Here is a 27,880-nt window from a genome sequence, read left to right as displayed (position 1 = left end):
TAAATCCTGTCCATTACTCTCGCCTTTTAGTTTTGTTTTTTTCAAATAGAGAGATTGTAATGAAGCCAACTGGAGATAGGTTTGACTGTATATCAGCGTATGAATGCCAAAACCCCTCAACATTGATTTAATATTCAGAAAACTTAGATCTCAAGTCAAATGATTATAAAAATTATTTATTCAAATGTTCACCAATACAAAAACAAATGGAGAGCATCTTCACAATTTCAATTGTTTTCGTTCTTAGCTCATTTTCCTATAGTGGTTATGACGTGTGCTTTTACAGCATTGAGGATGACACAGTGCCTATGGGTCTTGTCAGTAGACACATTTTAAATGACAACTAGATGTTTTAGAGATGGTCTGAAAACAACATGCCTGTTCGTCAGGAATGTGACAAGAAATTGAGGGAGAGGGGAAGAATTTGTGTGTACTGATTACAGAAATAAAATTCAGTTGCATCCAAAAACCCTTAATAAATACCCCTGTAATTATTTTAAAAACATAGCTGTAGTCATTTATACGCTTTAGTTTGTGTCTACTTAACCAACCCACATTCAACTGTAAGCCCAATTTCACAACTCAAAAGAATAGTTTGAGAAATGGTGAACTGTTTGTAGCAAACCTGCAAACTGTTCTCACTCGGTGTGTGTTGGCATGTATATATATAATTTTAAAAAAAGTATGCGACTAAAGGGTCTCATCTCCAACACAGTGACCCTGGGTGGCCAGAGCTGTAGCTTCTTCATAACCAAATAATGACAAACTGTATATACACAAAAGCACAGACACAATCAGCACCTGCAGAGTGGAGGAGGTGGATGCAGCCTGAGTATGTTTAAACAGAAGAAGGAGGGGGAAAAAAAAAAGACCTAACAACTGGTGCAAATGTGAGAATGAGCAGAATCTGCAGTTACAGTCTGTACTGGTATGGTCAGTCACGTCTTCTGGGGTGACATAAATTCGCTACAGTATTATACACAATGAAGGTAAAGGAGAAGAGGAATTCATCTTCAGTCAGCCAACGATTATTTTACCAGCCCAATCTTCTTTGCTTCAGTTTCATAAATGAGCAACCGCCACATCTTCACTATGAAGACCTCAGCTTCTTCATCAAGAACCTGACCCGGAACAAACGGAAAGTTAGATATCGAAAGAAACTTAGGACTAACCAAAACTCATGACGAGAATGTGGAAAAGGTGAATATGTTAAAATACTGACCATGAACTGCTAATTAAAATACATCTCATTTGACATGGCTCTACTTGTGCCATCGAATGAGAGACATTAAAACATTTCAAGGCCAGTTTCTTTAAAGATCTTGAACTCTTAGTCAAATGTTACAATTTCAGTTGCCTTAAAGGGTTACATTTTTATCTGGCACTCACCTTGATCGATAAGAGGTGCGCCTGAAATCTCCCCTCATAAATCTCCCCCCACACATCTTAAATCAGATGGAACTAACATACTCTTCAGTTCATTAGGTACACCGTGCTAATACCTGTTGCACTCTTTTGCCTCCAGAATTGCCTTAATTCTTGATGTCCCTGATTTACTAAAGGCGCTAGAACCACTGCGCTGAGATTTTTGCTGATATGATGTGAATCTTGCACTTTTTCACATCTCAAAAGGTGCTTTCTTAGTTTGATATCAGGTGACTGGAGGCCCATTTGTGTACAGTGAACTCACTATTATGTTCAAAAAGCCAGTTTAAAATGATACGAGCTTTGTGACACATCCTCCTGGAATCAGAAGGCGAGTACACTGTACACGGATGTTCAGCAGAAATGCACAGGTAGGCTGCATAGTTTAGGTGATGCTCAGTTGGTACTAAGGGATCTAAAACGGATTTAGAAAATATCCCCATACACTATAACGCAACCACCATCAAGCTAAACTGTTGATATAAGGTAGGATTCTGATCCTACCATATGACTGCTGCAGCAGAACTCAAGATTCAGTAGATCACTCAATACTTTTCAATCTTCTGTTGTCTGATTTTAATGAGACGGTGTGTGATCCAAGCCTCTGTTTCCTGTTCTCAGCTGACAGGAGTGGTCTTCTGCTGCTTTTGCCCATTCAGGTTCACGGTCTGACACGGTGTAGTCATAGATACTCTTCTGCATACTTTATTTGTAACAAGTGGGAAACTTGAATTACTGTGGCCTTCATATCAGCTCGAGCAGCCTGGCAACGCTTTTGAACCCAGAGAACTGTCACTCACTGAATATCTTCTCTTTTTCAAACATTAGAGGTGGTTATATGGGAAAATCCCAGCAGATCAGCAGTTTCTGAAATATTTAGACCATGCTTGTGGCACCAAAAACTATGCTACGTCCAAAGCCATTTAAATCACCTTCCTTCCCCGTTTTGATGCTCAGTATAAATTTCAGCAGGCTGTCTTGATCAGGTCTACATACCTAAATGCATTGAGGTGCTGCAATGTGATTGGTTAACTAGATATTGACATTAAGCAGCTGAACAGGTGTACCTAATGAAGTGTATTTTGGTATAATTTGATTGAGAAGGTTAGTAAGGAGGTTTTTAAAAAAAATAAAATAAAATAAATAAAAAAAACCTGCATCCTGGCAAGAAATACAATCACAGAGAAACCACATAAACAAGCATCTATAAACTGTGTCTTTGCTCACCATGGCAACATCGTCCAAGATAGTCTGCGGTGTACTGTGGGCCATCACCTGAAAGTACACAGAGGAAAATATCAGAAAGTTTACATTTTAATCGTTCCACTTTCTCTAAGACAGATGTCAACTAGTGACATGTCTATTACCTTGGAGCAGACAAAGTCCACTAACGTTGGCTCTTCCTCTCCGATGTACTCAATGATCTTTTTATTGATCCAGGGACGAACACGCCGTTCCATTAACGTCTGTAGGAAAAGGGATGACAAAGAGAAATATTCACCGTTTCTATATTATTTTTTAGCAATAAGCAGAAAATAAGGTTGTGAATTGACCCTCCTTGATCATTTAAATCCTGCGAGTAAAATATTCTTAGCACAGGTTTTCTTTTCTAACTTGCTTAATTATAAATGGATTAAAAATAAGACACACTCAGTGAGATGCCACAAATTGTCCCTCTTCTCCTCACCGTGTCAACCATGGACCAGTCCAGTGGGTACGAGAAGAGCTCGGGCTTTGCGGTGGGAATCTTTTCAATCAGGCTCTTGATGTGTTTGCGTTTCTCCTCAGCATTGGCTCCCTTTATGCTGGAAAGTCCAGCACCGTCCACCCCGAGGCTCTTGTCATCATCATAATCCAGGGGCACCAGCTTCCTCTTGCGCGGCTGCTCATCGGCCTCTTCGTCATCAAATTTGTCAAACACGCTGTCCACCGGAAGCTTCTTCCTCTTGCCGGCGTTGGGTTGACTGGGGCTTCCCGTGGCACCTGGCAAGGACACAGAGTTTAACTACTGTTCTGTCTGTAGTTAAGGAGCAAGAATTCTGTCTCTGCAACCCCAGAGTTATTTAAACGCCCTTAACAGCATCTGAAAATGTTGAAACAATTGAAACACCTGCCTGACATTCATATAGTTCATATCAAAGCTCATATTCAGGCACATTACCTTGCAAAAATGTACCTGATTAAAAACACTAAAAACACTGTCATAACTTCCATTTTGTTACTGTCGGATTAAAATTTCGATTCAAGAAAACATCAGATGTAAAACTGGAATTCTGCCAGATTTCATCTATTAAAGGAAAATTAGGTTTGATAAATGATGCCTGAGCAGATGACACCGATTAAAATAAGTCCCCCTCTGTTTTTCAGACGAATTTCATGATTCATATTCATATTCCTCAGTCCACTAGATGAAAATTGAGGCTCTGCTCTTTAATTATCTGTTGCCATGGTGAATATTGGTATTTGAGCTCCATTGATGATGGCTTTCTTTAAATACCCACAAACACTCAAAGTGAAGACACTGAGGTGACAGAAACAATGAAGTGGACGGGAGTCAGAGTTTGTTAAACATGCTTTCTGGAACACGGCCTGATCCATGTAGGAATCTGTGTATTATAGATTTGCTCCTATGAAGTTATTTAGCTTCAAAATAAATTAAAATATAGAAATATCCTTTCCTTCAGTCCAATTCACACTAACCAAACAGTGTAGCAGGTGCCAAATTACCTTGACTACATTCAGACAAGATCAAAACCTGAAGAAAAGCAACACATCACCTATTATTCTTTTTTTTTAACCCTAAAACCAGTTTTAAACAATTATTTGTCTATAGAATGCAACTTAAAAAAAATGCAAAAAACTTATTTCCTTGTTATGAATTTTTTTTTATCACTTATTGAACATTTTGCTACTTTTTGCCCATCAACTAATCGATTATTGAATTCATATTTACATGGGTATGCTGTGTGTCTGTTCATTCTGTAATGAGGTAAAAGATCTTTTAGACTCACCCAGTTTCAGGCTGAGGCCAATCTTTGGCCGGTGTTCCTCTTGCGGAAGAGCCTCAGGTGGGGAGTTTTCATGGGGGATGATGATGCCACAGGGTGACTCTTCCCCGGGCGTGTTGGGAGACACATTCCCACTGGCTGATGACACAGAAGGCGCTGCTGTGATTGGTCGCATTGTGGGCTTTAGGCGTGGTTTCACGTCTGGGTTGTCTTCATCGTTGTCATAATCTTCCTCCTCACCCTCTTCCACCTCGTTGTCGGACTGGGGGGGTCGTGAGCGTGAATCTGCCCTCTCCGGCTCCTGTCGGCGCTCCCGGTGATCTCGTGAACCCCTGTGGCGCTCACGTTCCTCCTCAGGTTCTGGCTCTTGGATGATGGGAGGTTGTCTCAGACGCTCCTCCTCTTCCTCCTCCATCTGGACCAATAACAGGCAGATATGCAGAAAATAATCATCCAATCACAGCATTTTACAGAAAAGAAGGTCAACAGATAATGACAGCTAGACGTACATAATGTGCAGAGCGACTCAGACGATAAAGTGACCTTCACACAGACAACAGACAGCATGCCCCACTCAGCTCAGACAGATACAGGCAAACACACACATTTATATTACATTACAGACAAGCATACCCTGCGTAGCTCTGCGTCTGGGTCTGGATGTCCCTCGTCTAACAGCCTCTGTCTGATCTCTTCCAGCTCCTCCTTCTCCCTCTTCCTGTCACGCTCATCCGCCTCCATCTCCTTCTCTCGGTCTCTGAGACGCTTCTGCAGTGCACTGCCCCTAGGGGTCATACGGAAAATAACAGCTTTCAGAACAATGGCTGCAGTACTGCATGCGCTGCCATGAGCCACATGTGGGTCACACAGGATCTGCTGATAGTGAGGAGGCCCTATTGTGTATGCTCTGTTTTGTTTTGGTTTTTTTATTTCTTACCCCCCCCAAAAAAGGAAAAAAAAAGAAAAAAGAAAAAGAATAATAAGAAAAGAAATTGGCTTATTTAAAGTCCTACACATGCTCTAATTCTAATTAAATTTTGCACGTGTCAGGTCTACTGATAATATACACATGTTATGGGCATGTGCATGGGTGGAGCAAAATGACTCTATAGCACCGTTCTGCAAAACAGGAGCCCCGCTGCTGTGTTGTGTGTATATGTATAACATTTAATAAACATACGTAACACAGCACGGTACACACACAAAAATAAATAAATAAATAATAAAATTAAATAAATAAAAACTCTTGTAGGTAAATTGCAAAGGATTTAAGTTTTCACTGAAGAGCGCCCCTATGTTGCCATAGAAAATTTCAATCATTCCCCATGAAATTTTAATTTCCTGTAATTCACTCATTAACCAAACTTCTCATGTTTGATAAGGGTCTGCCTCTGAACATGGGCGTGGCAGTATTTAACTATAATCATAGATTAGCGGCTATGAATATGGTTACATATTGCCATCTGGAAATGTCATGTAAAACTCTTGCAGCCACTACCATAAAATTTTGAGATTGCTCATTTCATCCCATGCCATCCCAACAACAGACTGTTCTCTCTGTTGAGGTCAGGAAAGCGATTCCGCTCCCTGAAGACCAACACAGAGAGACTGAGGAGGAGCTTCTTCCCGCAGGCGATACGGTCTCTCAATCACACCACCACACAGTACTGACCCACACATATAGTTCTTACACACACACACACTGGACATTCTGGACATTGTTTTCACTTCATCACTTAAATCACTTTAAGCATATTTGCACTGCACAAGACATAATGTGGATTGCACAACACTGGACATTATATTCTTCATTTCCAGTTAATACTTGTACAGCTGCTGTTATTGTGTATATATTTATATTTCTTCATACATTCTTATATAGTTCTATATTGTGTATTTTGTTGTACAGTTATTTTATTTTCAACTTTAATTTATATATTTTATCTTATTCTTTCCCAGTTAAATTTACCCTTCATTCTAATTTGTGTTGTACAGTTATTTCCTTTTTAACCTTAATTTATATTTTATTCCTTCCTAGTTAAATTTACCCTTTTTAATTTTTCATATTTATTTCCTATCTTATTCATAGCCTTTCCTTTTTTGTTTTCTTTAGGTCACGAGCAGTTGTCCAAGCATTTCACTACATATCGTACTGTGTATGACTGTGTACGTGACAAATAAAATTTGAATTTGAATTCCTTCACTGTATGTGTCAATATTAGGTCACATTCATAGTGCTGCCTGGTGGCAACAGGAAATCGGCAGTGTATGGCAAACAACATTATATGTATAGGAAATTTGTTAGAGTGGATTTATAGTGACCTATAATTAGCCAATTAGGATCCTGCATAAGTGCATTTGTTTTTGATGACCTGGGTTAACACTCACCTGTAATACTTGGGGTCATCTCTGTCATCATCATAGTCTTCAAGAAACTCTTTTAACCGTTTGCCTTCTTTAATCTAATGAAAACAAAGGACAAAAATGAACTTCTCCACAAAAATTACTTCTAACAAATTCTACCTGTCTGAATTAGTAAACTAAATCATATGAACACAGCATGGACAACACAAGATATGAAGTGGAATTCTTTTTAACTGACAAAAATAGCAGACTTCAAACTCGTTAAATGCATCCCACAAAGACAACATTTCAACGTTTTAGCTTAAAACTGAAAAACAGACGTGTTTAGGTAGTTTTGCGGGAAAAACTGACTGCTCTGCTATAAAATATAATCAACATACCCAGGATATGACTTCCTTATCTGGCTTTAATCACACCAAGATAAAAAAAATTAGGCTAAGCATTTACACAAAGGTGGTTATCAATTCGATAAGGCAGCCTTGGGTCTAACTATAAGTGCATTCAGATGAACAGGGTGTGTTAGTGGGTCTGTTAGTAAAGAATTCAAACTAGTAAGCAGGTTTAGCCTTCTTGCAAATCTTAAATTAAATTTGGCGAGTACAAGGCTTAGGGTGCAGACCATCTCAAAAACATACAAAGCCTCCAACTACCTGCACCCTGAGGTCCAAAGGTTTCTCCAAACAAGGCAATACCATTTCCAGAAAACTGATTAGTTTGAAGGCTGTGGCTCTGTGTGTTCATCTCTTATCTCTATTCTAACCTTTACCAGAGCAGGTTAAGTCTGCAGCGCAACATATCAATGTAGTCTGGTAATAAATAAACCACTTTAACTCTGTAACCCCAGAGTTAACCCCAAAGTTACTTTGCTATACAAACCCCAAGTTAAATAAATACAGTATGAACTTAACTTGTATAATAGTACAGAACCAGTGATCATTCAGAACCCGCTTACCATTTCTCGTCGGCGTTCATCTTCTCTCTCAGCTTCCTTAGCATAATCCCGTGCCTTCTTCCTCTCCCTCAGCTCCCAGTTTTTCAGCCGCTACAACAAATATATTGTCAGGCAAGCTGCAAACATCACACAAGAACTACCCCTAGCTAAGGTAAACGAGTAATACAAGGGCTGTTACTCTGCTAAAAATAGAAATGATGCTGAAGATTTATTGGATTTTTTTTGACGTATAAAGAATCATTTTAATTGAATTTTACTGCTTGTATTGACTTTCTCAGACAAACAGTTTGTATAGTAGGAAATAGAAGCTGTGACCTCACTGCTAGTAGGATAGCTTATATTGCTCTTCAGCGCATGGCTTTTATCATTTTTAGCACAGCCAGTCCCACCTCTTGATAGGCTGCTTCCTTGTCTCGAAGTTTCCTCTCCAGTTTCCTGCGTTCATATGCTTCTTCTTCATCCTCTTGGTCTCTCTTCTTTTCTCTGTCTCTGTCTCGGCTGACCTCCCTGCAACAATGAAATCATAGATACATTTTCTTTTATTTGTGACCATATAGAAACACATGGCAAATCCAAGTACTAAGGTGTTGATCAAGCATGGTACATAGTCTTAAGGAGTTTCATCAAAATGAGATGATATGAATTTTAACATTTCAATTTAAAATTCAAGCGGTTTCAATTAAATCCTGAGAAAATCAGCTTGCAGAAACTTGTCAGAATTCAGTCACCAGCAAAGTACCTGCAAACATTTGCATGTGTTTAATTGCAACATGTGTCTTTATACATTATTCTGGGGTTTTTTTGCTTCACCTGGATCGGCTGCGGTCGGCACTCCTGTCACGGCTTCTGTCTCTCTCCCGTTCTCGCTCTCGTTCCCTTTCCCTGGTCCTGCGGTCACGGTCTTTGTCTCTGTCTCGATCTCTGTCTCTCTCACGTTCTCGTTCCCTCTCCCGTTCCCGCTCTCGCTCCTTTTCCCTCTCGCGGTCCCGCCGCTCTCTTTCCCGCTCTCGCTCTTTTTCCCGTTCCCTCCTTTCACGTTCAAACTCCAGCCGCTCCTTCTCTCGTTTATCCTTCTCTTCCTCAAGTTTCTGCAGAGTAAAATACAGACAGGTTCAGCTTATGCCACACAAGATGCAGGGAGCCCCTGCAACCAATTCACAGCTGTGCACAGATCAAGTGGTTTCCAGGTTTTGGTTTCATAGATGAACATGCTCTTTGCTAATCAGCGCAAAGCTTGTATAAGAAGCCAGAATCCTAAATGGAAAACCAGGAACAATCAAAAAGCTCTCCCCCCACAGAGAGACAGCTTCAACATTAATCTAAAACTATAGGACAAAGTTTATTGCTTGAAGCCTGCAGCATAAACTACAGCTTAGCAAGAATAGAACTGGAAACCACTTTAATGGCCTTAAAGACCCGTGGAACATATCCAACTTGAGGCATTCATAACAAAAAAAACAAAAACAAAAGAAAACGCGGGAAATGACAATGCTTTTTGTCTCCTTAAGAGTCCTCCTCTCAGAACAAGGAAAACAAAAACAGAAAACAGGCATCAGTCTTTTTTTTTTGAACTAGTTATTTGTGACTTACAGGTGTTGAACTATGGACTCAGCCCTTCGCTGCCCTTACAAGCCTTTTAAGTTAGGCCTGGGAGGAAAGCAGGTCACACGGTATACAAGGGAAAAATGTTATGGGATTCTGTCTTGCTTAAGCATCATCATTATCATCGTCATCAAACAACAACAGCCTTTCCTTCAATGAGTAACATGGCATTTGGTATTTTTGCTAAAATCAAAAAAATAAACATTATGAACATCAGTTATATTTCTGAACAGATAAATGAAATTGTAGAAACGGTCTTACCCCTGCAGAAGTCTTCAGGAGCTCTTCAGGACTGATTATTCACACACACACACACACATACACACCAAACTCTGGTTTTATGGACATCACACACAAGGCTTTAACCAGAATTCCTTTGCAGTTATACTGGCATCTGATGCAAAATAAGACTTTTAAAAACAATGATTGAATATACTGAGCCTTAATATAATACTATGTTCATCATTTTGCATTCCTCTTACATTGGCACTGTTGTATTTGAGGTTAGATGGAAAATAACTTTACAAAGTTTTCTTGTACAAGTCATATGCAGTCAGTTGGTCTTTACAATAACTAACTAATTAAAAGCCTTGGGTGTTATGCATCTCAAGAGAAAGAAACATGTGACATGACAGAGATAACATAGATGTTAATTATTTTAAAAATCTATAACGCTCCAGTTAAATTGTCTTTATATTATTTAATACCCTAGCTCTAATTAAAATCTATGATTTCACGTTAGGTGTTTTTTTCCTTTCTTTTAATTATTTTTTTTTTTTTTTTTACTTACCTCTGCATTGTCTGCCAAGGCTAAATAAACATGCGACCATGTAAAAAATAAATTTAATTCTATTTATTTATAGTAAGCATGTATGGGTGTATATAAGCAGTAATATTTAGGCAAACTTATAATTATAAAGAAAAATCTGGTATTATTAAAACATTTTGCAAAAATACTTTCAGCATTTAAGTGCTTCTTTTAATTTTCTTTCCCCATAAAAAGCCTGAATTCACTCCCTGCAAAGTCACTCACTAAAAACTGATTAACCACATTAAATAATCATAATGATATTGAATTAAGTATGACTTCTTTTTTTCCTCTGGGGCTAAAAATCAATCAGCCCAAATATGGTAGGTCACAACAGGCAGCAGAAATTTCTCCCTTTGTTTAAACGCTGTTTTGGCAAGATCACGATTACAGCTGGAGGACACTTCAAGCAAACCACAGTTATGCATCCAAAACCCAACTAGATTGCTACCGTCCCTGTTGTTTTAATAAAAATTAGAATTTAAACAGTTGATTGAATAAACTCACTAACTAATCGTTCATAAAAAAATAAAAACTAATGCAGAGAGAGTAAGATATTTATCAAATGGAAGAGAGAGAAGAAAGAAATTCCACAACAAAACATACAGAGAGCACGTACCTTGTTAGTCTTCAGATCATCTTACTGCTGTGGAGAGGGCGCCCCCACCCCACACTAGAATAATAAGGCTACAGCCAAAGTCACTGCAGTAGTTACTGAGTCCTTGTGCTTCAACATGAACACCATTATGACAGACCATAATTTACAGAGGACTCGCACAGGTTCACTGACTCATCAGCTTTCGAGTGAAGCACCAATGCTGTCATAAATTCAGGATGATCTAGGGAAACTGTCTTTGCGTGGTGGAAAGGTTGGCTAAATCAAGGCCAACACACACACACACAACTGAGCAGCACAGTTGCCCCAATGCAAGTCCTCAAGAGGGGGACGCCCAGTATATGTATATAGTAAATGAAGGCTGATACTTACATCCTATCCTGGCAACTTTTTCCAAAGCTCTGAGATTCATCTTGCTTTAGTCACCATATGATCACTATCATAATGGTGGGGTTTAATGAATAGATTAGCTTTTAAGTAACTTTACATCGTCTCCATGCATTTTTGTGTGATGAATGAAGATATGGATCTATAATGGTCACACCTAGATAGTTTGGCAATAGTGGCAGGTGTCAAATCACGCCTGAGAAAGGTGACAAGAATACACTAGCTGTCTGCCCACTTGTAGTGTTCAAACATTGAAAATAAAACATTTCATATAGTTTAGGGCAGAATAATATGTTTGGTGGTGTTGTTTTAGGGACCGCCAATCTATAGTAGAGTATGCATGTTACTGAGTTAGGGCAAAAAAAAAACAAAAAAACAACTGTGTCAACTAAATGTGCAAGCTCTAGGAGTGAACTGCTGTCCAAAACCTGAAATGTCAACTACAAGATCAAAGAAGCCACTTTACCTTGTGAGTGTCACGAAATTTACTAATCTCTCTGGAAATCAGGTCCCTCTTGTCCTCCTCCATGTCAATAGTGTTTATGTCATCCTGAGGAAAAACAACGCATTGACAGGTTGAAATAACAATGCTCACTTTCAAGCTAAGGAGTAAACAAAACAGTAGCACAAGTTAACAATTAATCAAGGTTAGCACCTCTTCTTTTTTCTCCTTTTTTCTCTTTCGTCGCTGGGACTCATCATCCTGTGAAGGTGCATTAAGTTCCGCAGCATATTCCCGCATCAGTCCATCGATGGCGCCCTTGATAATCTGATCTTTCTTCTTTGTCTCCTCATCTAACACTTCTTCCTCATCCTCTCCTGCATCTTCACTCTTTTTATCCTGTCAATAAAATGAGTCAAGTTTAGCAATTTTTCACCTTCTCTAGCTGTTGCAAACATTTATTTGAATTGCTGTTACAAAATTCATACCCCATTTGCAGTCTTCTTCTTGGCCTTCCACTCATCCAGCTGTGCTTTTGTCTTGGCATCAACTTTCACAAGTAGGTTTTTATCTCCAATCTGGAGGTCGTGAAGCAGTCGTAAGGCTCGCAGTGTGGACTCTGGCTCCTTGTACTCACAGAAACCAAAAGCTGGAACAAATATTGACATATAAATAGACATAAGGGCATGATCAAATGTTTATTTATAGACTGAATTGACGGTTTGCCATGTATCTAGATATTCTTCATCTTTTAATAATAAAAATTACCTTGAAGCTTGCCAGAGGCTCCTTGTACTCTCTTCCAGCTCAAAACAATTCCACATTTCTATATAATTACAAAGAAAAAATAAAGTTGTCAACTTAAGAGGGTGTCTGCCTTTGCTGGTGTAGTTCTACAAATAGAATGGGTGTTCCCCATCTTACCGCCAGCAGCTGTCTGATCAACATGTCTGAAGCCTTTTCTGATATGTTCCCCACAAACACTGTTGTGGTGGGGCCACTGTTCTCATCACTGTCTTTGGCAATCACAGCAATGGTTTCCCTCTTAGGGACTGCAGGCTTGCTGAGCACTGGTACTGAAGAAACCATTACTGGTGTGGGGGCCATGATACCCATGTGAACTGGGATCATAGGGGCTCCTGAAACAGCCAAAGAAAACATGCAACAAGCAATTACACCATTTTCACTTAAGATCTATGACTGCAGATTAGTAAAACGATTCTCAAATATTTTCAGTAATGTAGCGAATCTCAACTACCGTGTTGCGAATATGCCTCTTAATAATGACATTGTGGTAAACCTGAAACAAAACAGATGAACGCCAAACAGAAGGGTGCTTACCTGGGGGGAAGCCTGTGTACTGAGGAGGGATGCCTGGAGGTGGCAACAGCGGCCGATTTAAATGAGGGGGGAAGGACATTGTGGAAGTGAACTGGACCAACCTGAAGAAAGAACCAAGATACCCGTTATCAGCAGCACCAGATGTGTAATTAAATCAAGTCCTCTAAACAATGTAAATTAGAACAAAGAGCCAAACTTGTAAAAAGATTAGTTTAACCCAACAACACTATAAGTGAGAAAGCACAGCGATGTTCATTGGTATCTAGTCATATGAATTTGAAGTACCCGTCGGTGACTTCTGCTGCCCAGCAGCAACAATACTTAAACTTAGCTTAGCTCAATGGGATGGCGTTTGTAGGGTGACTATTATAAAGTCCCAGGAGCCACGTATTGTTATTGTGTTACAACGAGTTAATTTGTTCACTGTTTATGCGGCCAAAAAACTAGCAGCTTAGTTAGCTAAAGCTAGCACCGAGCACGCTCCAGTGTCCCCGGCATAGACTTAGGCTAAGCTAATATTAGCGCAACCTGGCGTTACTTAACAAACAACACTCAACTATTAGCGGGCTAGGTTAAAGTTCAAGATAAATCTACACATGCCCAGGTATACATACCTTTAATCAGGCGGTGTTTAAAAGAATAAAAATATTCTCAGAAGGTTAGTAATTGTGAAAATTCCTCTAACGTTCCAAATGTTGGATTAGCACGTTGGCTAGTCGGGCCTTCAAAAAAAAAACATTTGACGCAAGCGCTTTACGAGCAACACTACATGAGCGCTTGCTTTGTACACCAAGACTTGACCACTGGACGGAGTTTACTAACGATACTAGTATCTACTGCGGCAATAACTGTACTACTATTATTACTAGCATTAGAGTATAGTTTTATACTAGTATTATAATATTAACATCCATAAGAAAAATCACTACTCTTATTATTATTAATATTTAGATAGCATTCCTAAAGGTCGTCTAGAAGGTTAATGAAACATAACGTTAGGGAGCGTTTGTCGATGTTGAAGGTTTGCTGGGTTAAAAATAGATTTCAATACTATAAGATAACTCCTGCACTTGTATGTACTACTTTGTGGAAATTTTAAGACACCGTCAATTTAGATTTTTATTTAATTACATTAATATGTAATCCAAAGACGTAGTCTATTATTTGTGCATAGGAGATCCTCCATAATGTCTTTTACGAATAAAATAATAATTTTGACATCCGACAGAATAAATATCTGAAGATTAATTATTTATTTATTGCATAAGCAGCGTTTTGGTTTTGTTTATTTGTTTTGTTTGTATGTTCGTTTTGTTTTTTGTCGGTGCCTCTCCGAGACAGCGGCTGTTATGTGAAGACTGCGACTGACATCGCGTGACGTCACTTTAGGCGGGATTTTCATGGAAAGTGCTAGAAGAAACGAAGCACACCCTGCATGTTTTTGAATATTCCTCCATCAGATTAAAAAGATCCAAAGTATTTGTTGGTCTCTCGGGAAATTAACAGTATACTTGTGAGTTTTATTGACTTTATTTGTTAGACTGATTTAAATTCTACATTGATAGCATATCGCGGCAGCTCTGGAAACTGGTATAAAATAGATCGGTTCTTACAATACTTTCGTTTTTGGTTTTAACGGCCACAAGATGGCAGCAATGATGCGCTTGTCTCAGAAATAAAACTGTAATACTGTGTTTTCCAGGAGATTAGTATAGTGTTTTTGGATTCACTTTACTAATTAATCTTGAAAAAGTCCCCTTGTGTTTGTATACCTAATATAATGGCTTTAAATCTCCAGAGATTTGTTTTCTTTAGTACACATTGCACTTCAATCCACTGAATTAATACCTGCTAAAATGTCTTAATAATATCATATTTATTTATTTAGCTATCGTATTTCCTCAAGTCTTCATTCAAACTCATCACATGGTGAATGTAGCCTTAAAACATTAACTGTAATTCACTTGATGCACTTCTCCTTACTAGATGGCGCACCGCGGATGGATACGACTGCACCGTGAAGCACGTGTATAAAGATACCGGTCTATTAAAAGGAGGCCCCTTTCCATTTCTCTGCGTCAGACAGCATAAGGGATAGCGATTTGGTTGCATTTTATTCAAGAAAAGTCAACGAAATTAACAAGGTATGTAGACGAGCGTTTTCTTGTCGGTTGCTACGTGCTTTAACCTTTGATATTTGACCTTTTATTAAACAGTCATTGAAGTATACAGCTCCTATTCTCACGAGTTACGGTTGTAACCTTAAGTAACTCTGGTCAGGGACAGCTAACATATCACAGTTATCACTGTAGTAGTCAGAATTTTGGATTTTAATTACTGTGGAGTAAGAAATGTTTACACTTGTCATGTAGACGTCGAGCAGTGTAAATGCTGCACTCTGCCGCACTGCCCCAGCCGTGTGTAGTACCAAGGCAGGTGTGGTGTGGCGAACATGACAGCGCTGTATCTGTTCATATATTGTACGACTGGTCCACATTAACAGAATAAATCCTCTTAAATGTTTATAAGAATAAAGTGAACTGGCTTGAGTCGATTTCGCTTAGTCCCCGTTGTTCACGTTGCTCTCGCGTTTCTATAAAACGCACGAGTTAGTCTCAAGTTGCCAATGCTTTCAGATTTATGCTAGTCTTAAGTGACTTGTGTTTTTAGCTGTTATTTATTCGAATTGGTGGCAGAGCCGTTTTATATGACAGTCACGTTTGCCGTCGTTAATACATGGCTTTAAGTTGCTCTTCTGGGGGAACCTATTTTGCCGCATTGCATAAGCTTTTTTTTCGTTATTTTCATCAGTAGCTTTTCCTTAGCACGTGTTTGCGGGGTCCATTGTCTGCCGCTCGACGCCATGTTGGTTAACGGCCACTTCCGCAACATGACGGCAGTTATCCATATTATGTAACCGACTTCTGACAGGATCAAACGACGATACAATTTGCGAAACTGAAAGTAGTTGAATGTATGTAGTTTAACCGGATCTGTCTCCCCGTAATTAGCTTTATCATCCTGTTTCCATCGAAATCCACCCATTTTATTAAAGCATACACAAACTGTTTTAATGCAGATGCCTGAAGAAATGCACCAAGATGAGGAGGCTGAGACCTTTGCCTTCCAGGCTGAGATTGCTCAGCTGATGTCGCTGATCATCAACACCTTTTATTCCAACAAAGAGATCTTTCTCAGGGAGTTGATTTCCAATGCTTCTGATGTAAGTTAGCAGGCGCAGAGCTTTTCATTCAGTACTAATGCATTTATTTTTAGCCTTTTTTTGTGTTTCTGAATGCTTTGAAGAATGTTAGTTTTAATCCTGTTTAAACATTTGCAGGCTCTGGACAAAATCCGCTATGAAAGCCTGACTGATCCCTCCAAGCTCGACAGTGGCAAGGATCTGAAAATTGACATCGTTCCCAATAAGGCTGAACGCACCCTGACCTTGGTCGATACTGGAATCGGTATGACCAAAGCCGACCTCATTAACAACCTGGGTACCATCGCAAAGTCTGGTACCAAGGCCTTCATGGAGGCCCTGCAGGTATGAAGGGAATGCATCATGGAACTGTAGGGACGCTTTATAAGAGGACAGCATTTTCCATGTTCGCAATTGAGCTGAAATCTAACATTAGAACTGACTGTGTTCCTCTAGGCTGGTGCTGACATCTCCATGATTGGTCAGTTTGGTGTGGGTTTTTACTCTGCCTACCTTGTTGCTGAGAAAGTGGTTGTCATCACAAAGCACAATGATGATGAGCAGTATGCCTGGGAGTCCTCTGCTGGAGGTTCCTTCACAGTCAAGGTTGACAACAGTAAGTGTCTTGATGTTACAATATCAGAACTAAACCTGTTTTTAAATATTGTGGGTACATCTAAGGATGTCCCTGATTGCGCATTAATTGGAAGCAGTTCTTACTATTAATGGTCTTGATGTTGTTAATTGTGTATTGTTTTTCATGTGTCTGAGGTTACGATGTAGCTTTAAAATATTACGAGGGTGGTTTTCATTCTTGGCGTTAAAGTTGGCATCGTCCTTTAGAGGCTTAAATATGGAGTTGAAGTATCTAAAAAATCGAATCTTGAATCCATGGACACTGTTTAGTACAAAATGTATTAAAAGCATCACAACTGTTCACAGGTGAGCCCATCGGCCGTGGAACAAAGATCATCCTGTACCTGAAGGATGATCAGACAGAGTACATCGAGGAGAAGAGGGTCAAGGAGATCGTGAAGAAGCACTCTCAATTCATTGGCTACCCAATCACCCTCTTTGTAAGTGACTTGTAGAGAGGACGTTGTTAGAATACCGTTGAAGAACAGCAAAGTAAAAATTAAAGTAATGTGACTCTGCAGGTGGAGAAGGAGCGTGACAAGGAGGTCAGTGACGACGAGGCAGAGGAAGAAAAGGCAGAAAAGGAGGAGAAAGAGGAAGGTGAGGACAAGCCAAAGATTGAGGATGTTGGCTCAGATGATGAGGAGGACTCTAAAGACAAGGACAAGAAGAAGAAAAAGAAGATCAAGGAGAAGTACATCGACCAGGAGGAGCTGAACAAGACCAAGCCCATCTGGACCAGGAATCCTGACGACATCACAAACGAAGAATACGGCGAGTTCTACAAGAGTCTGACCAATGACTGGGAGGATCACCTCGCTGTTAAGGTAAGCAGGTTAACCTGAACAGCTCTTCCATGTTTTAATTGGCCTACTGGGCTTTTAATCTAGTCATAAACTACAAATAAAGCTAAACTGAGTCATTTTCCTCTACAGCACTTCTCAGTGGAAGGCCAGCTGGAGTTCCGTGCCTTGCTCTTTATCCCCCGCCGTGCGCCTTTTGACCTCTTTGAGAACAAGAAAAAGAAGAATAACATCAAGCTCTACGTCAGGAGAGTCTTCATCATGGACAACTGTGAAGAGCTCATCCCTGAGTATCTGAGTAAGATGACTTGCTTTTTACCTTTAGTCTGAAAGTACTTTAATTTACAGCTTAGCACACAGTAAAGAATTGCTTAAAGGCAAAGGTTTAGTGTAGCATTTGTATGCTATTCCAGACTTTATCCGTGGTGTTGTGGACTCCGAGGACCTGCCCCTGAACATCTCCAGAGAAATGCTGCAGCAGAGCAAGATCCTGAAAGTCATTCGTAAAAACATCGTCAAGAAATGTCTTGAGCTTTTTGCTGAACTGGGTGAGGATAAAGAAAACTACAAGAAGTTCTACGAAGCCTTCTCAAAGAACCTCAAGGTATTTATAATATTCTAGATACTTTTCTTTTTTTCTTTGACTTTAGGAAAGTTGGCTCTTAAAATTCTCTTCGTTTCATGTCCGTGCATCTTCATGGACCTCAAAGGTTTACCTCTTTATTCTTTAATCTGGTTTGTAAAGCCCTCTTGTTCTTCAAAGTAGTGTAGATGTTTTTGTAGTAAACAGATATTTAAAACCCAGTAGAATAGCTGTTTTGGCATTTATGTAATTCCATGCAGTCAAATCTGCATTAGGAATAGGAACTTCCTACATTTATGCTGCAGCCTGAAAACATGAATTTAATTAAAAGCCTAAAGTGACAAACTATTCATGCAGTGTGCAATGTCAGTGTGACTAGAATTCTGACATTGTTGGCAGTCCATCTCACCTGACCATACACAGGTGGGATTGACGTTTTACTTGAATCCATTAACCTACTGGTGTATGAGGTTGTTTTTGGATAAGATGATAAATCTTATTTGTTCACTTGTAGCTGGGTGTGCACGAGGACTCGCAAAACCGCAAGAAGCTGTCTGAGCTGCTGCGTTACCACAGCTCCCAGTCCGGTGACGAGACTACCTCCCTCTCGGAGTACGTGACCCGCATGAAGGAAAACCAGAAATCCATCTACTACATTACTGGTGAGTAAAATAAACCTTAAGTAGCTTCTGAAATGGTAGGAGAGAACTGCATTTACACAAGTTTTAAAAATGCAGTTTTATTCAAACTTTATCGCTTTTTGTCATTTGTAGGTGAGAGTAAGGATCAGGTGGCCAACTCTGCCTTTGTTGAACGTGTCCGTAAGCGTGGTTTTGAGGTCTTGTACATGACGGAGCCCATTGATGAGTACTGTGTCCAGCAGTTGAAGGAGTTTGATGGCAAGACCCTGGTCTCTGTCACCAAAGAGGGTCTGGAGCTGCCAGAGGATGAGGAGGAGAAGAAAAAGATGGAGGATGACAAGGCTAAATTTGAGAACCTCTGCAAGCTCATGAAGGAGATCCTTGACAAGAAAGTGGAGAAGGTCAGTAATCCTAATGAGAGCCCAACTAAGATTAACCCAAACTTCCATTCGTGCTCTAACATTTAGGGTCTCAAAGTTCACAGCTGTAGATGACAGGATTTTGTTTGGTAACAGGTAGTCTAATTGGTCCCAACTTCTACTGTGGTGAGTTCCTGCAGTCTTGGTGTGATGCGAATGATTTGTATTCTTTGCCAGATGTGGCTCTGAACCCTAAAGTGAATGCAGTCAAACTCGTGCTTGTTGCAGTAATGTGCATCTAGTACTTACGTTTTTGCAAGGATTTGGGGAAGTAAACTAACTAGACTAGATTTAAAGTTGTAATGTGCTGGTATTATTTCTAACATGCTTGACTAACTTGACTTTGTCTCCTTAAATTATCAGATGTGTCACCTGAGCCTCTTTAAATCTTAATGTCTTCTTTCTCCTTCAGGTAACTGTGTCAAACAGACTGGTGTCATCCCCCTGCTGCATTGTGACAAGTACTTATGGCTGGACCGCCAACATGGAGAGGATCATGAAGGCCCAGGCACTCAGGGACAACTCCACCATGGGCTACATGATGGCCAAGAAGCACCTGGAGATCAACCCTGACCACCCCATCATGGAGACTCTCAGGCAGAAGGCTGAGGCTGACAAGAACGACAAGGCTGTGAAGGACCTAGTCATCCTGCTGTTCGAAACCGCACTGCTGTCGTCAGGCTTCTCCCTGGACGACCCACAGACTCACTCAAACCGCATCTACAGAATGATCAAACTTGGTCTTGGTAAGAAAACTGTGCAGATCCAGACCCTCTTTACTTTCTAGAAGTGGGTATCGATCTAGGTGAACAACTCCTTTCCTTTTTTTGCTCTCAGGTATTGACGATGACGACATTCCCGCAGAGGAGACCACCACTACAGCAGTCCCAGATGAGATGCCTCCCCTAGAAGGCGAAGCTGAGGACGATGCTTCACGCATGGAAGAAGTGGATTAAACAAGATGGCACCCCAAATTTCAACACATAATCCTCCCTTTCCAACTGTTCATCCTTAAACTGTAAAAAAAAATAGCTATTAATGTTGTGTGGTGGACCAATATTGGTGCTCTTGAGTGTGGCACCTCACACTGAAGAGCTCTTTAAGAGGCTGTCTTGATTTTTCCTGTAGAAGTTCATGGTGACGCCACATTTGTTTTAATGAGAACCCTGTTGCACTGAGTTTTAAATGTCAGAGCGGTAAATGTGTGAACACAAGTACATTCCACAGTCGCATCTGGAGGGTTTGGGGAGTGCTGTTCACGTGCAACACTGCATGGAGAGAGGACTGTATGATTCCTTTGCCTGAGTTCAGGCTCGTCTGTAATTCCAAGTCTTGTTTTGCAAAAAAATTAAAGATGTGAGACCTTATTTGTCTTGTATTTTTATGCCTTAGTTTAAATTCCCTAAGTGTTTGCACACATACTTGGACCTGGCACACTTCTTCAAAATTCTTACTGGGGCAGTTGGTCAATGTATCCACTAGGTGGGGACATGCTACAGTGTGAGAGCCATTTCCAAACATCAGCATGCAAGTGGTTTAGAACCAGAAGAATGAGTTTTGTAAGTGTTACTATTGTAAATAGTAGACCTGCCCTGCGCCTTGCTTAAAGCTGCATCAAAATGCCAACTACATTACATATTAACTCATTCACTGCCAATGGCTGGCAGTGAATGAGTTAATGTATGATCTGGTCAGTTTAATGTAAATCTACTTCTCACTAAAATCTGTAATTTCTCTTTAAGACCTCTCATACAGCTGCATAAATTACAGTGCAGGTGTGCCTGAGAAGGGAGTAAAAAGAAACGAAGTAATCCTGTTAATCTGACAAAGAACGGCACTGAGAAATGCAGATCGTTGCATTAAAGGACAGCCATGTGCTGGAGGCACGTGTTTCTTCAAAGCGTGAGGCGGTATCAGCTGAACACTTGGGGGAAATGTAGAGCGTGTAGCTTTCCTGGAAGTCGTGTTTTGTACAAGCTTGAGTAGGTGGCAGCAGTTTTTCTACTCTTGTCAGTAAAACAGTGACGTGTGGGTGTCTGTCCCCTCACACACTAACTCACTCACACTCGCTCCAGTCAAAGTGATAGTGAGGAAACTTGAGCTCTGTCATTCAGAAACTGACTCCGCTGCTTCTTTGCCACCTCTTATCTCTATGACTTGACCACCTTCTTAAGACTTGCGCTGTGTGCGCAAATACTGACAACGTTATGTAAATAAATGTAAAAATACGGCACAAAGTGACAGCGGGACTAATGGCATCAACCAGGCACGGTTAGTAAAGGTCATGTTAAACTTGCCATGACAGTAAGGGAAAGCTGACTGTGCAAAGTATATTACAATAAATATGTGGACACTGAACATGAAAATTAAGTTGCTACTACAGCAGTGAGCCCCTTTAATCAGGGGTGTAGCCATATAGTGAAGCTTGGGCTGACCGTGTCCCTCAGTGCCATTCTCTACCCTGTGTTGTCCTATCAGTAACACCATAATGAACCAGTCCATTTCTGTAAAAGTAAATGAGTTGGTTTTTTAAGGATATCAGTGTAAATATCACCGTATAATCAACACATCTACGTTTCTCAGCCACTTAAGAGCATTGTGTGCATTTGGAGCCTATCCCAGCCTATCCCCCACTCAAACCCCTAACAGTAGTTAATGATACAGTAGTATGTTTTTAAAATCTAAATATCTTTAAGGATTGGATAAGACCATCCCCATGACACAGTTAGGGAACTGTGTGTTCCCTTGATGTGTCTTTGCAAACCCTACTCACCTTGCAGCAGCAGTGCAAGTCTTTTTCTCTCCATGTGGTATGGTGTAGATAAAGACATGCCTGAGGTTGGCTTGGAAGGTACACCACTCGTTGCTATACCTTGTCATGTTTTCCTGGCTGATGTTTGTAGCTTTGGTTATTTGGCAGCTTAAAAACCACAATTCTAAAAACTCAGTCTCATTTTAAGCTGGGGCATATGAGCCAGTTTCCTAAATATTAGGGTCCTATTCATCATTTCTAGATACTCTTTCTGCTCTCCCAGAAGCACGTGTATATAAATATGTTGTGGAAACTCATCAAAGGATAAGGGTTAGATGAGGTAAATCAAATAACACTATAAATGTTAGTTTTTGTTATGTGTTTATATAGCTGATCTTAAAGGTTTGATCAAATGTGTGGAATATTTTAACTTGGAACTTGCCTGGACCACTGAAACTGTACTTTCTGCCAGTGTACAGAAGTTTAACTACACATTTAATCCCTGAGATATTTTATATAAAAAAATGAAGTGCTATTTTAACAGGAAGAAATCTCTCAGCACAACTCCTTGGGCTTAAATTTTAAGAAGCAAATGAGTAAAATTACAGAAATCTATAACTTAATTACTTTGGTGTAGCATGAAGGGCCAAGGAGAAGAGGAAAAGCTGTAAAACTTATGAAAGTACAATTAAAAGTCCAAAATATATGTTCTCTTCCAACCTTTTCTGCAGAGAAATCCAGTGGGCCCCACTGGAGTCTTTGCTGGGCCGATTCTGGCCCCCAGTCCTTATGTTTAACACCCCCTGGTCTAGACAGCCCTGAGAATCTCATCTTGTTTATCTGGCAAGGACATCGATATCCCCACATGTCATCATCGCCCTTGCCTTCTGAGCGTACTCCCTTTTCAAACTATTGAAGCACAACCATACATGAAATTTAAGCATGTGAGCAAATGTAAATTAATATTCTTTCACTCGTTTATTAAGAAAGATTCCACTACATCAGCAGGCTAATGCATCAAACACTGACGCTGAGCATAATCAAAACCTTTATTGCTGCGGCATGGATGCACACCAGGAGTCTGAACTTGCTTCCCAAAGGGTTCAGTGCGGCCTAGCATGGTTATGTAAAGTGTGAAAATCGCAGAGGAGGAAGAGCAGAAGGAGGAGGAGGAGAACCCATTTCTGGACTTTTCACTGCATTTTGCACCAGTAAGCACGGTGACACGAGTCTTTCAGAATGGATCACAGCACGAGAGTGGCTGAACTATTAATTTCATCTGAGCCAGAAGTCTGAATCATCACACCTTTATAGCAAACAATAAACATGACCACTGTGGATCAGTAAGCTGACTAAATGTGAAAATGCTGAGGCACATTATTCAAATTGGACCCTTTTTTAAAAAAATGTTCTTTCCCAGCTTATCATTAAAATACTAGTTTTTCAGATTGCACTTGTACTTTGCGCTAAAAAGAGACCGTTTTCAGGCACTCAGGTGTTCCAAAAAAAGGTTTACTGGTCTGGGTTTGGCCCCCATAATGCAAAATATTATCATGAATGAACTTTGGTGCCAACAAGAAAAGTATTGTGAAACAGACTTGCCTACATGCATGCACTTTATAGTATTCTTGCTATTATTACTGATTATTGGTCTGTCTATGCAGGTGTACCTAATAAAGTGGATATTTACTTATATGTATCAAATTCCTTTACTCATTCTCAGTCCTCTGTGTGATGAACTGTTGGTAGTCCACATGCTTTTAGCTGGACAACATGAAGTTTAATTCTAGCCTGTGCTGAAGAATTAGCTTTTTTTTACATGCACAAAAAAACATTTTGAACTCAAACACTAAAAAACGATGGTTGTTCTTCATTTAGAGGAAAGGCAGATTTAATTAGAAGGAAAAAGGGGAAACAGGGATAGATGCATAACTGTTTTTCCCAATAAACTGAATCTAGACTGACAAATAGGTAACCTCAAAGGGATGTTCTAATATACGGTGACATCTGTTTCCGACAGCACTAATGGAAATTTCCTTGTGAGGTTAATCAAGAGTCAGAATAGGTTTCCCTTGTAAAGTTGAAAGGTGCTTCTGATCTGACTTGTCTTTTTTCTTTTTTCAACAAAAGACATCCTGTGGAAACATAACTCCTTTCTGCAAGTCTGTTCTCAGCCCACAAATGCTGAGCGCAATAATGGAGGGGTTCCTGCTGTTTGGCAGCAGCGTCACAGTTGTGAATGCATCTTGCGACCTTTGCAGACTGCAGTCTGTCTTGCTCTGGTGCGCGATACCAGCGCAGAAATGCCAAGAAACTGGTTTAAAATGCGTCAGACTACACGGCTTTTGCTCTTGCAAAGGAGTGCTCCTGATAATTTTGGAGGACCCTGAGAAGAAATCGAAATGCTCCTCTCTCTGTGTGGCTCTGCCTATGTCATGATGACCTAAACGAGAGAGTTTGTGTGTTTGTGGCCCACTGATAACAGACCACCACGGACGTGTAGTTTTAGTATGAGTAAACAATACCTATCATATACACCGCAAATCTAACTTGACATTACAATGCTTACTGCGACCACATCACCTTGGTGTCATGTGTTAAGCGTGGCGTATTTTCGTTTCCTTGACATTTGAAATACTAAATGTCAGAAAAATCATAACTTCTACTCATGATCTGAAACATTTTTATTACACCCATAAGGCAGGGTGTTATAATTGTCATATTGACAGCAGTTAGTAAATACTATACAGGAACAGGATAAACACCCACACTAAGTAGGAAGGAAGCAAGATGAGCAGATAACAGTTTATCATGAAGAATAAAACACAAACATCGGTTTAAATGTTAACCTTTATGACTAGCTGTAAGAGGGTGGCACACGAGCTCTTTGTGTTGCTCTACAGCCCAGGGAAAACTTCTGAGAGAGTGTTTAAAGTAAAATCTGGTTTAAATTGTTACTGAGTTTTTAGGGGGAACGCTGTGGTGCCAGAGAAATGCAAATCAAGTGAGGTGCACATGTGCACACAGTTTTCAGTGGTATAAAATGAATAAAAAAGCCATTCAGTGTTTTACATTTTACACCTGTGTACACTGTTTAAATGAGGGTTAATTTTTAATTGTAATATCAGCCTTCTTATCTGTTTATGATTGCTTCATATGATAATATTGTCACTGGTTTTTTTTAATCTAACAGTTTAAAAAATGAATTTGAAATAGTATACTAGAAAACATAGCAGAGTTATTACCACCCCACCTCAACCTCAGCCTGCCAGGCCACGTGAAGCTCTTGTGACCACATGGAGAAAAGCCAGTCCCTCTTTATATTTTGCTAGTAAAATGGGAAATATATGCAGCGATTTATTGAAAGATGTGCAAGCATTTGTGGAAATTCAGGCCTTTATTCTCCAACACAGCCTGAACTCTCTTCACTAAACTTTCTTATAAATTCTTTACATAGTCGTCAGAATTGGTTCAGGCTTCTTGATGGACACTCTAATATCTTTGGATATTGGGGTCCTTTTGCTCTGTCTGTGTCGAGAGAATCCCGCACTGCTTTAATGCTTTAATTACATGAAAGTTTGTGCTACGTCTATGGGGAGGCCAATCCATGACGGATGCTGTTCCATTGTGTGTTTATCTATCCAGATATGAGTTTACTGCATTGGTACTGTGTTTGGGATCATTGTCCAACTGAAAAATAAAGCCACTGCCAATCAGATGCTTGGCAAGACTGTACTTCTCTGCGTTGTTGGTTCTATCAGTTTTAAGAAGATGTCCAACACCACTGGCTGAAATGCAGCTCCAAACCATGACAGAGCCTCCAGCGTGTTTTACAGATGACTGTAGACACTCACTGTTGTACCTCTCTTCTGATCTCCTGCATTCATATCAATCCATAAAATCTTTTTCTACTGATTCTTGTGTAAATAACATACCCCAGCCTTTTCTCCCTGTTTTCTTTCCCTTAAGAATGGCTTCTTGACAATTGCCTGACCCATTTCAGACAAAGCTTTGGTGAACAGTCACTAGATTAACTGAAGGGCCAGATCTCAGGTCTTGGCGAGTCCACGAGTGAATGTCATAAAAATAAAACTCCCAAACTTTAAAATACCTTCAGAAACCCTGGAGTGCTATTTCTTAAGACCACTTTAAAAAGCACAAGAAAGTCTGGCTCCTTGGAAGCAAAAAGAGTAAGGAAATAAGGGTGGTTCAAGACTTTTGCATAGTACTGTATGTTGGTTTCATCATAGCTACATGTACCAAGAGAGGAAATCCAGGTTAAGGTTAAGTGAATTTCATTGGTGAAAGTTCCATGAGTCACAGAACTTTCAGCAGCATACTATGAAAATGAAAAATATTACTTGTGGTAATATATAGATTTCCTATCTAGATTTTATCTGGATTTCCGAGTACTAAGATTCAAACATAACGTCAGAGCAGAGGTCAAAAGGCAAGTAGAGAAAGTTTAGTATTTGAAACTGGACACGGCATTTCAGACTTGGTGGAAATCCAACTCAAAAAAAGCTCAGTTCCTACAAAATAAAAGAATACTTGACTCAAATGACTCACATCTAGGTCTTTGTTTGTCAATACCCATTGGTCAAAATGTGTTTTACTCCTTTCTGGTTTCAGTTAAGAAGTTTTGGTCCAAGAACTGACCTCTCAGCATATCATGAAAACTAGAGACAGCTAATCATTTTAAGCATCTGTTTCAGATTCAGTGACCCAGAGTTAGTAAAATCTTACTGTAATTATTTCTGAAGCATTCTGGCTGCAGGTCAGTTTCTCTGGCTAATCTGGAAATCTAAACACATTCCATCTTTATGTAATTCCCCCCTAAAAATAAGATTCCAAAGAGAAATCCAGATGCTCTGATTCTTGGAATTGTAATTATATTTCGAGATCTTTGTCTTTTGGAAAATACTGCTATTAAACATGAAGTTGGAGTTTGGAGAATTACAAAAACAAGCCATGACTTCAAACCTTCATGACTTTGACCTAAAAAAATGGTGTCCCTAGTCTGTCTATGAAAGTTCCTAAATCCTTTACACTCACAAAGCAAACTACCTTTAGTCATTATCATTATATCAAGTCTTATTGAAGTCTGGTAACATCTGCATTGTTTTAAACTCTGCAAAATTCCCTCTTGATTCCTTCACAATTGTCAAACCAGTGAAGACAAATTCTTCTGTATTGTCTTTTCAGGGTAAAAATGATTTATAATTTTTATTTAATTCGACTGATTCAAATGTTTATATTACAGTACTGTGCAAATTCCTAAGCTGCCCCCCATTTCTTTAAAATTTCCTTCTATATTTAGATTTTCATTATTTGACCTTTTGAACTGTACTCTGATTCAACGAGGAAATCTATTAAAAAACTAAAAGACAAAGGTTTTTTTTGTTTTGTTTTTTTAAAAAAAAGCATATTAATATATACCGCACGTAATATTTTTCATTTTCATAATATGCTGTTGAAATGACCTATGAATCATCCAAGCATAAAAAAGACATAAGGGAAAGAATCAGTGATGCATCTACACACGACAAATGGCTTCTTTTTTCTTTTTTTCTTTTTTTCTTTTTTTTTACTAGTTCTTTATCTGAATCTATGAAAAATGTCAAACATAACACAGTGTTGGTTCAACAGTATAGTATTTTTGCAGCAACAAGGTGATTCCCAAAGAGTTATTAGCCTGAGACCTTGAGAGTATCTCGCCGTTGTGTGCACTGTGTCCTTACAAAATTTGAGGAAGCTGAATTAATGGAGGGCAGAAGAGGTTACAGGCCTAAAAAACTAAGTACATCAGATGAACAGTATCTGAAAGTAAGTTGGGCCTACATTTCACATACATCACATACAAAATTGATGAAAGTATGAACACGGAAAACTACTGTCA

General features: G+C 39.6%; 2 protein-coding genes across 2 annotated transcripts; one reads left to right on the top strand and one right to left on the bottom strand.

Annotated features, from left to right (window-relative positions):
- Window positions 1-155: 155 nt before the first annotated feature.
- Window positions 156-13,717, bottom strand: rbm25b (RNA binding motif protein 25b). Its single transcript, XM_086264557.1, has 17 exons — window positions 13,560-13,717; window positions 12,946-13,046; window positions 12,529-12,743; window positions 12,373-12,430; window positions 12,093-12,253; window positions 11,818-12,003; window positions 11,629-11,712; window positions 8,560-8,837; window positions 8,139-8,256; window positions 7,750-7,839; window positions 6,822-6,895; window positions 5,067-5,217; window positions 4,437-4,848; window positions 3,113-3,408; window positions 2,793-2,891; window positions 2,653-2,700; window positions 156-1,121 (listed from the first exon to the last, which is right to left on the bottom strand). The coding sequence occupies exons 2-17, from the start codon at window positions 13,022-13,024 to the stop codon at window positions 1,029-1,031; spliced, it is 2,442 nt and encodes an 813-aa protein (XP_086120683.1). The 5' UTR covers window positions 13,025-13,046; window positions 13,560-13,717; the 3' UTR covers window positions 156-1,028.
- Window positions 13,718-16,018: 2,301 nt separating this feature from the next.
- hsp90ab1 (heat shock protein 90, alpha (cytosolic), class B member 1) lies at window positions 16,019-20,596 on the top strand. The gene is made up of 11 exons (XM_086264569.1): window positions 16,019-16,168; window positions 16,286-16,492; window positions 16,604-16,763; window positions 17,090-17,223; window positions 17,305-17,610; window positions 17,719-17,884; window positions 18,000-18,190; window positions 18,684-18,831; window positions 18,943-19,211; window positions 19,642-19,975; window positions 20,067-20,596. Exons 1-11 carry the CDS (start codon window positions 16,019-16,021, stop codon window positions 20,183-20,185), a joined length of 2,184 nt encoding a protein of 727 aa, XP_086120695.1. The 3' UTR covers window positions 20,186-20,596.
- The last annotated feature ends 7,284 nt before the right edge of the window (window positions 20,597-27,880 follow it).

This window comes from Aulonocara sp. 'chitande type north' Nkhata Bay, linkage group LG15 (assembly GCF_057382095.1).
Source record: "Aulonocara sp. 'chitande type north' Nkhata Bay isolate Kocher_YH1m ecotype deep benthic linkage group LG15, A_spYH_male_GT1.1, whole genome shotgun sequence".
NCBI classification, from domain to species: Eukaryota; Metazoa; Chordata; class Actinopteri; order Cichliformes; family Cichlidae; genus Aulonocara; species Aulonocara sp. 'chitande type north' Nkhata Bay.
The sequence above is the reverse complement of the archived record's forward strand: the minus strand, read 5'-3'. Positions and strand labels throughout refer to the sequence as shown.

What these genes read in the sequence shown, in the direction of transcription:
- rbm25b (XM_086264557.1), bottom strand. Translation starts at nt 13,024, where the DNA reads ATGTCCTTCCCCCCTCATTTAAATCGGCCGCTGTTGCCACCTCCAGGC. An exon ending in CAGACGCAGAGCTACGCAGG is followed by an intron (nt 4,849 to 5,066) that starts GTATGCTTGTCT and finishes TTATTGGTCCAG; the next exon opens with ATGGAGGAGGAAGAGGAGGA. An exon ending in TGGACTTTGTCTGCTCCAAG is followed by an intron (nt 2,701 to 2,792) that starts GTAATAGACATG and finishes GTGTACTTTCAG; the next exon opens with GTGATGGCCCACAGTACACC.
- hsp90ab1 (XM_086264569.1), top strand. Translation starts at nt 16,019, where the DNA reads ATGCAGATGCCTGAAGAAATGCACCAAGATGAGGAGGCTGAGACCTTT. An exon ending in CACAGTCAAGGTTGACAACA is followed by an intron (nt 16,764 to 17,089) that starts GTAAGTGTCTTG and finishes AACTGTTCACAG; the next exon opens with GTGAGCCCATCGGCCGTGGA. An exon ending in AGGATCACCTCGCTGTTAAG is followed by an intron (nt 17,611 to 17,718) that starts GTAAGCAGGTTA and finishes TTTCCTCTACAG; the next exon opens with CACTTCTCAGTGGAAGGCCA.